This window comes from Hyalella azteca, unplaced genomic scaffold (assembly GCF_000764305.2).
Source record: "Hyalella azteca isolate HAZT.00-mixed unplaced genomic scaffold, Hazt_2.0.2 contig10848, whole genome shotgun sequence".
Lineage (NCBI taxonomy): Eukaryota > Metazoa > Arthropoda > Malacostraca > Amphipoda > Hyalellidae > Hyalella > Hyalella azteca.
The window spans coordinates 455-9,788 of NW_025940867.1; the positions used below are offsets into that span (position 1 = coordinate 455).

The 9,334-nt window shown below is 39.2% G+C and overlaps 1 protein-coding gene across 1 annotated transcript; it reads right to left on the reverse strand.

The window, feature by feature from the left end:
• Positions 1-2,550: 2,550 nt before the first annotated feature.
• LOC108676795 lies at positions 2,551-8,793 on the reverse strand (the record flags this gene model as incomplete). Its single annotated transcript, XM_018164932.2, has 2 exons — positions 2,551-8,139; positions 8,737-8,793. Coding segments are annotated over 2 exons (5,646 nt in total), but the record flags the coding sequence as incomplete, so codon positions are not given.
• Positions 8,794-9,334: the final 541 nt, after the last annotated feature.

The window sequence follows — 9,334 nt, forward strand, 5'->3', positions numbered from 1 at the left end:
AGACACGTAGGCGAAAGCTAAACGTTGCAACAAATATTGCGGTCGATCCCACAATGCATCTGGCAATTCGGTGCGGTCATGTCATCCTTTCGAGTCCGACAATTGGGAAGTCCTGGGGCGTGGACTCTGTCTCAAGATAGTGAGTCTCATTGACACTCGCTGTCACAGAAAGAATTCAGCTTAGTGAACCTGTTAAAATCACACTTGTGTCTACACTCAGGTTACTAATTAAATATCTTGCACCATAAAAACAGTGCAAGAGTCACGGTACCATTATGTTGGGGACTACCAGGTTCGCATGAACTGTTGTCAAGAATAAAAGTCTTTTCTGGTCAAGATATACTTGAAAACTAACACCACAACACAGATATAAAAATGCGCAAGGTTACAAAGTTCGTTGAGACTATCTGGAACAAGACTTATACAGGCAGAATAGAAGGATCCTTACTGTCCGCTCTCCAAAATCCGAATGAATCGGTTCGTGCGACAAGTCAGCAAAGCTCCGATTCTTTCTAAAGCAATCTCACACCTTTTACATCCTAATTAAAATACATCCTTTTCCTATACTCTATACATCAAGATAATACATGTTGTTGACCCTTTATAATTAACCTAGCCCCCTACATCTACAACGCCATCTTAATATTAATGAATAAAGTAACTTAATTATATGTAATTAATTTTGAACCTATTGATAGCAATTCAACACACAGGAAAGCTTAAGTTCGCAAAATGTCTTATTTTCTTGTCTTTATTTAGTTCGTATTATAACATTAAATAATATAGATAGCAAAATATTTAGTTGGCTTACTTTTACCTTACCTAAAACAAAATTTTGCTCTCTGATGAATGTAAGGCAGGGCAACGCGTCTCAATATTCTTTTTTAGTAAATAAAATAACTGACATGTCCCACTGTGCCCCGTATCCCACTGTACCACACTTTCCCCAACTTTTCATCCCCGTGACCAATCTTAACCAAACAAGTGAGTCTGTGACGGAAACTCTTCACATATGACATGCACACCATAATACAATTGTTCACCAACTCCAATCTATACTAAGCCATAATTGATTGTTCAGAAGCCCTGCACAACATTTATAAAATAAATATTTCATTGAAATAGGTTACCTGAAGCAAGCTGATGCATTGAATCCCCCCCCCCCCCGCCGAAAACGGCTGTACAAGAACTAGTAACCACTCGGTGACCTGATGATCCTATAACCTGAGCATCGCACAAATTCCTTTAACATTATAGATTATTTTGAAGGAATAAAATTAACGTCATGACTATAAAATGAATGTATAATCACCTAGCGCTTTCATCTGTTTCAAACATATTGTGTCCAATTAAGACGCTATCAAACCGTGATCAAACTTGACGCATACAAAGACATCGTTAGTACGGTTCAAACAGTCAACAGTTCGAGCCGTTAACAGTTAGCTAACTATTAACACTATTCATAGTTAATCAACTGTTAATAGCGTAGATTCTGAACTATACTTTTTATGAGCACTTATTTAATAATGAACAATTAAAATAACTTATAATAATCGATTAGCCTCTTATTACTTCGTAAAACTTACAGTCTAAAACTTATGATTAAAACATTCTAAAAATCTCATTAAGGATAATAACAGTCTCCAATTAATCAGTGTAGAACACTTGACCTCCATATTCAAAAAGTACAACCGACAAAATCAGCAGCTATAATTGCAACATTTCCAATTTTGATCCGTTCATCCTCATATTACTCGCTCAGAACTCGGTCCAAGAAAATGTCTGCCCAGGACGTTTCATTCTGCGGGCGCATGTGCGAGTTTGTTAAATCATCAAGAAACCAGTCAAGAACTGTCCTACTTATTGACGCAGTGAGTTTTTTAGAATAACACTTCCGATCATGACCTTGTCAAGCTTGCCAAATCTCCGTTGGGATACGCCGTTACCACGCCCTCTAACAGCAGGATTACTCTCTACCTTGCACGGTTGGTCATATATTTACTCAGTTTATTTCAATAACTATCACATTACTGCAGTTTCGGACCAGGTTTCGCAGTGTAACATCACGTCGTTACTCGTAATCCTTATTTTGAGGTCTTGCTTTTAATAATTTTTTAGCTCTAAAGTGTGAAGCATCAAAGGATAATGTATCGTCTAGTTTCTTCCCTAGTATTGATCGTACAAATCACTGTCAAGGTACAACATGGCATCGTCTGCTCTATAGAACTTCCCTACATTTAGATTCGGCAGGTCAGCGCCTTTGGTTACATATAATCCGCTTCCCACTAATTCTAAGTCAATTTCATCTCTATACATAGACAGTTGATTGAAAGTTGAATTGCTTAGTTGAATTAACTGAAATTTCCACATAGCATAAGGACTGAGCATAAAATCTCCATTCTTGATTTTATCATATACCAGATTATTGTGCACTGGTTTTCCATTACCGTCTTTTTCAAATGAATACTCGATGGTCTGACTAGGACTGATTATAACATAAAATTTATCCCCATACCTATAATATGAATTGCCTAAGTGGGTGGCACTAACCTTAAAGCCTTTCAGGTCATCGTTCACTTCAATCTGCCGGGTTGCATTAGCTACTTTGAGGTTAAGTTCAAGTAAATTAAACTTAATGGCATCTTTGTCCGGTGCACTGCCTCTTATGTCAGCTTTCAGGAATATTGCTTCACCCGACAGTAGCTTGCGCACCTCCGTTTTGCGGTGCTCATTTCTCCATACGAAAAACGGATGGGAAGAAACATGGATGCTATTAAACAGCCCTACATTTATAAGTCGGTCATGATGTTGAATAGCTGTCATATATTCATGTACTTGCGATTTTATCTGTTCTATTTTCTCCTTCACTTTAGCAGCTGAATCTTCAATGTTGCTGTAGTTAAACTCCAAATGGGATGGCAAATTAATCTTTTCAAGATAGAGACCAGTGAACGGAAACACCCACTGCTTCAATGCATCAACAGCGGTTACGTACTGCGTCAGGATAAGGTTAGACCTGATGAGTATTTCTAATTCCTTTTGATCATCATTATCAGGACCATGGGGAGCAGCTACTGCAGCAATATAGTTAGCTAAGTTTTGTTGTTGTTGGTAGTCTTGTATGCGATCGTATACATGGATTAAGGTGGTCATGGATTCTTCCAACTTTTCAATACAACGTGCCAAGTCTTCTTCTATTTTAAACCCTTTGGTTAACTGGCGCATGGATAGTTTTATGTCTCTGAGCGAGCTTTGTACCAGCCATTTGGTTACGTCAAGTGACACCTGAGATTTTGTACCCAACGTATTTTCTACCTCCTCGAGATCCTTTGCCATGTTATTTAATATAGGTGTTATTGTACTATAGATTTTGCCTTCGTATTGTTTAAGATTCTGTAGATTTTCTTCTGCTTGTTGAACAGCATTACTCATCGTATCAAGATTTGATCGATCACTTCTGTGTTTACTGTAAATGTCCAAGCTCACTTCACTAATACGAATTAGACGATCAACGGTATCTATAGCACCTAGCGCCTCAGCGGCTCCTTCTTTATCATTATTTTTTTCCGTCTTTAGTTCGATTTCTTTTGCCTTTAGTTCTTCCTTAATTTTGGCCACGTGCTCTTCAGACCGCTCTTCGAGCCCTGGAGCTCCCTCTCGATTGCGGATTTCCATCATCTCACGCCTGCTTCTTGCTATACTTTCACGAACATCCTTCAACAATGGATGTGGATCGATTTCATGAGCTATGTCGTCTAATATTCGATTATTTCTCGTCACTTTAATATCCTTGGCCCTTCTAACTTGAGCTTTCAAAAGCCTTACGTCAGCCGTTACACCAGCAGGCAATGATAGAGGTTGCCGCTCTGCGGTCTGATCGCCGAAAACGAAAGCTTCCGTTACGGAATTTGCGGCTCCAAGGAACGCACCTGCCGCCGCTCCTGCAGGTCCTAAAAAACTTGCTGCTTGCTCTACAATTTTGAAACAACTAAACAACCCTTTAAGGACCACCGTCTGCTCTAATTCTTTCTCTTTCTTGCGCAATTCTTCTCTCTTGTCTTCACCCTCTCTTTGCAGTTCTTTTATTTCAGCCAGAAGAAGCTCTATTTTATCATCTATTTGCGCGTGCAGTTGATCAATGGCCGGTGTAATCTCCTCTTCGATGAAGCGCTTGGATTCCTCAATTTTTTTATCGATATTGGCTTTATATTGATTCTTATAATTATTTATTGTGTTGACCATGTTATATTTTTCCTTTAATTGAATAAAATTATTGATATCGGTCATCACTATATCAAGGTACCCGTTTATATCTATGATCAATGTAGTATCTGAATCACTTTTTAAAGCATATAACTTGCTCAAAACAGCTGTATACATATAGGCGAGGGTCTTATTATGCTCCAAGGATCTTTGGTTATCGTCCGTATTATTTGCATATTCATTAATCCTATCTAATAATGATTGATAAAAAAATACGGAATCTCTTTTTTGTAAGCGACGAAACTGCCTCTCTAAGCCTCGATGCTCCCCTACTAATCCTGACACATCATACATGCGTTTAATATCTCTACTAGTATCCAATTCACGGAAAAATTGCACTAGATAGTGTCTCCTAATACGGCCACCAACAGCAACATGTAAGTTTTCTCTCGCATAACTTTTATAATCGTTGATAATCTCAGTTTTATTATCAATGATGGCCCCAGGTTCTGGGTTATGGATGTTTGCTTCATCTGTTCCGACCCTTCCATTATTTCCAGATTGAGCGTATCCGCGATCTTCTTCAAATCTCTTAAATAGTTCGAAATAGTCGCGTCTATATATTGATAAAATGCCGAATATAGTAGTACATTTAAGCCATATGGAATATCCATCCCTACCACCATCCCCTCCTTCACCACCTCTGCCCATTGTTCCTTCTCTTCCATTGTTATTGATACTTGATATCCCTAAATCGTTACCCAGCGTAATTAACTTTACATCTCCCGATTTACCCCCGTATCCATTTCGCCCACCATCCCCACCATTTCCACCAGGTTCGCCGTTATTGCCAAAAATAGCAATAGTCTTAGTGTACCTAAATAGATAATTAAGTCTGGGCGGAGGAGGGCCATACAACATAATTTTATTTAAAGCAGTTTTACTATGGCTCGTTTTTTTGACCAAATATATATAATCACAGTCGAATGAAACTTCCGCTCGGCCGTCAACGCAGAGTTTGTCGCATTTATAGTTTCCATTATAGTGTCCTATACTCTCTATTGGAGAATCACCTGCGCGGCCGGATCCACCATTCCCACCATCCTGACCATCACCACCATTTCCTCCATTAGCCATAATATTCAACATATTTCCGTTTAAGAATGTTGTGCCTACGCCAAAGAAACTGCCAGCTGGTCCTCCAGGCAAGCCAGGCCTACCGTCAGCTCCCCGCCTCCCGTCCACCTCGCCGTCACTTGCCTTACGTGGATTATGTGGCGGAGCGTCAGCCCCACTCAAGTTTATTGTTCTACGACCTATTACCTCCCATGTCGGGGCTATCATTACGAGTTTGAACTTTTCCCCTTCTTTATTTAGGTTTTCGTCGACAAAAATTTTGTTCAAAGCAAATATTTCTGTTCTGTTTTGTTTACAATTCCCAATTTCCACTATTACTTCACTAAGTCTTATGTAACCTCCTTTTATTGTGAGTTTATTTGATTGGCATAAGGCATGCAATCTGCCGTCCAGCGTCAGACTCGCTACTTGTTTCAATTCCTCCACGCGTAATTCATCAGCTGCTATGTTTGCTACTTCATTATATCCTATTACATGAAATTCTTTAATTTTTTCCATAAATTGTCGGAAGTTATGGTGCGTTATTGATATTCCTTGTAATTTACCCTCTTGTCCCCAGTCCGCAATGTGGGCGACGTTGTATTTCATTCTATTTTTTTGTACGTCATATGTAGATAACTTTTCATACAAATTAGTCAAGAATTCGTACCAACCTTGTGATTCCTTGAGGTATGTCGCTGTTTCATTGAGTGGAATTATTAATTGAGATGGTGATGAGGTATCTAGCGTTTTGTTGCTTATAATTTGTAAGAACGTTAAGTACTTTCCATGTCGGGAAATATGGTTTATGGTACGGCTGATTTTGAAGGGACCATCTTCTGATATAAGCTCTGGAATTTTTCTTGCCAAATCTTGGGTTGTATTTAATTGTTCCATTTCTTTTGTCATGTTCATGATGCAAGCATGTCCAAATTTTATTTCATCTGATAATTGCTGAATTACCACGTAACGCATTTTACTTTGGTAATATTCCTTAACTTTTTTGGCAATATTATATATATTATTTTCCACTTGAACATTGATTTTTTCTGAGACATCATTAATATTGTTCTGAATTTCACGTCTTGAGTTGGAGAGATACTGAGCAATGGGTTGCAACAAGTCACCCCAAGCCCTAGAACCTAATGCGCTATCACTCATAACCTGCAGGAATGCAAAATACTTACCTTGCTGTTCTATTCTTAACATAGCCTCATCACAGCCACCTATACTTAATATAGTGAGGCTCTTGTTGATCTTTTCAGCCAACTGGTCTGTTGTTATATTAGCAACTTCTTCCATTAGGTTAGTCGTGACGGTATATCCCAAATTGAAAGAATCTATAAATATTCCAGCCTCTACTGGATCTGCGTCAACGGCTGCGGCGATGTTAGACATAGAGAGTAGCTTACTACGCATCTCTAATACTGAATGGTTGTAATGCTCCTGCATGCGGGCAGCGATGGTGAGGAGATAAGAGGATACATTGTCGTTAATTCCTACTGCCAGCGCACCTACAGCAACCTTGGACGTATCAGATATGGTATACCCAAAGTCATCATCATGTGTTGCGGTGAACCCAAGGTTTTCATTCACTATCCTTTCTATATGCCTCTTTCCCTCTTGTAAGAGAGTTATATTACTCAGAGGGCCTGGCTCATCTGGCCTTCTGAATATGCCTATCCTCAAAAACTGCTCACCATCCTTGATTAATAAAGTGTTCACAAACTTTAATGCTTGCGTATAAAATATCTTTTGTTCATCAGGAACACCTACGCCACCTAATCGCTCCACGAGCTCCTGCTGGACCTCCTCTAAAAAACTACCGATAGCTTTTATAACGTCTCCATCTGATACCAAATGAAAATTATTTCTTCCAACTTTATTATAAATGTTATCAACTTTTGTTACCATAATAGCTATACTTCGGCGATATCTATCAATATCTTGAATAAAATCAGTAGCATGTCTGATTAATTTCAAGAAATCTTGTCTGTCTACTCCTTTCTCAACCGATGAATGATTAACAACAAAGATCAATTTAACACGCTCAGCATAATCTGCTACTTTTTTAATGAAGTAGGTGATAGCTATTTCCATACTGCTGCTTCTTGTATCACTAAATCCAGGGCAATCGTAAAAGGCAGTATCCGTCACAGAATGAACTACCAATTCAGGGAAAATTGTCTTGGATTTTAAAGTTGAGTTACCAATTCTATTTCCATCCTCAATGAGGTACTGTCCGGTTCCCGCCCATACTTCTTTTGCTATCAACTTGTTATTGTCCCCAGCGATCCACTGAACGAAAGTACTTTTGCCAGCTCCCGTGTTCCCTAATATTAAGGTTATATTCTTGTATCGCTCACTTAACTGGATTTTTTCTTCCCCTTCATCTAAAAGATGAAATGTCCTGCTTATAACACTATTGTTAGTGGAGGTTGGCTCCAAAATATAACGACGATAGCGTCTACCTTTAAGCTCGTGGGAAGTGGACCGGGTTTTCGTATCCTTGTTCATGACAGAATAGGTAATGGGTGTACCTTTTTGGGGCCTGAAGGGGCTTGCTGTATCCGCTCTCTTCGAAAATTGAGAGACAAGCTTTTTGTATCTATTGGAATTTGTCGTAACCATTTGTGAGTTACTTGCACTGGTGGAAGAGATTGTCACCATACTTAATGGAAACGTGTTTGCTGATGATGAAGAGAAGAATGGAATATCAGATCTTGCTGGACGAGCTGAAGAAGAAGAGCTGATCCTCATATGCATGCCTTGCATCGGAGGGTCGGAGGCCTGAGACGCCAGCCCAGGCACCACCATACCCTGAGGACGAGTGTGACTGATGACCAGGAACTTGTCTGTTAGAATAAGCGGCACTCTAACTGCTTTTAACCTCACAAATAAAAAAATAATCGTTTTTGGCACATGTTCTCATATATGGAAAAAATGCCCTATTTTGTTCGTCATGTCCGTCCGTCCGTCCGTCCGTCCGTCCGTCCATCTGCCTGTCTGTCTGTCCGTCTGTCTGTGACTTCACGTTTTCGTCGACGAGAAAATGCGCTAACTGTCACTCACTGCAGTGAGTACTGAGTTATATTTTTTTATGAATGTCGCTACCAATGTGACGCTTCAAATTTATATTATATTGACCAAATTTTTCTGTATTGCCGCAAGTTAGAAGACTAATTTATAACATAATATGACTCGTGTCAAGTATTTTACCACATAAATGTTATTGCAACAACGGGAGAGGCAATAAAACTCTTCGAAACCTGTTGTCGACATTTAATTATCTCGTGCGGCCTAAAATTAGAAAAAATTTCAAGGAGGATGTGGAATACTCGTAGATAAAATAAATTTTCCCCATACTAAGCTAATTAAAGGTTAATGACCACAATTGGCATTAATTTCAATACTCACAGTCCGCCCATTAGCGTAGGTGTTCGTGACCACCTCACTGCCGATCAGCATCAGGACCTGCACAAATAACATGGATGTTAAATTAGTTTGTTATTTATGAAGCATTTCGTGAACGCATTAATATATATCAGTAAATAATTGAAGGGAATAGAAATTAGATTTAAAATGAAGTACAAACTAAAATGAAAGAAATGAAGTTGAATATTTTGCTATGAATGTTGCAAAAAATTAATAAATAATAATATGTTGGCACTTCAGTGACGCATACTGCGCGGCGGTGGTGCGTCATTGGTGCATACTGCGCGGCAGTGGGGCGTCATGGTACATCAGTGGTGCATACTGCGCGGTGGTGGTGCGACATTGATACATATTATTATTATTATTCTACGAAGCATTTATCGTTACGTCTAGTTCAAACGAACTTCGAGGGCACGTCACACATAAGATTATTAGCAAGCGAAAAATAAATAGACAGAAGAATTGATGGGAACGGATAAAATGACTAAGCCCTGTATTCAAAGGCTCTACGAAATAGTTCCGTCTTTGGGCGTCGACGAAACACCTGCAACGAAGGAGCGGAAGTTACGGAAGCCGGCAG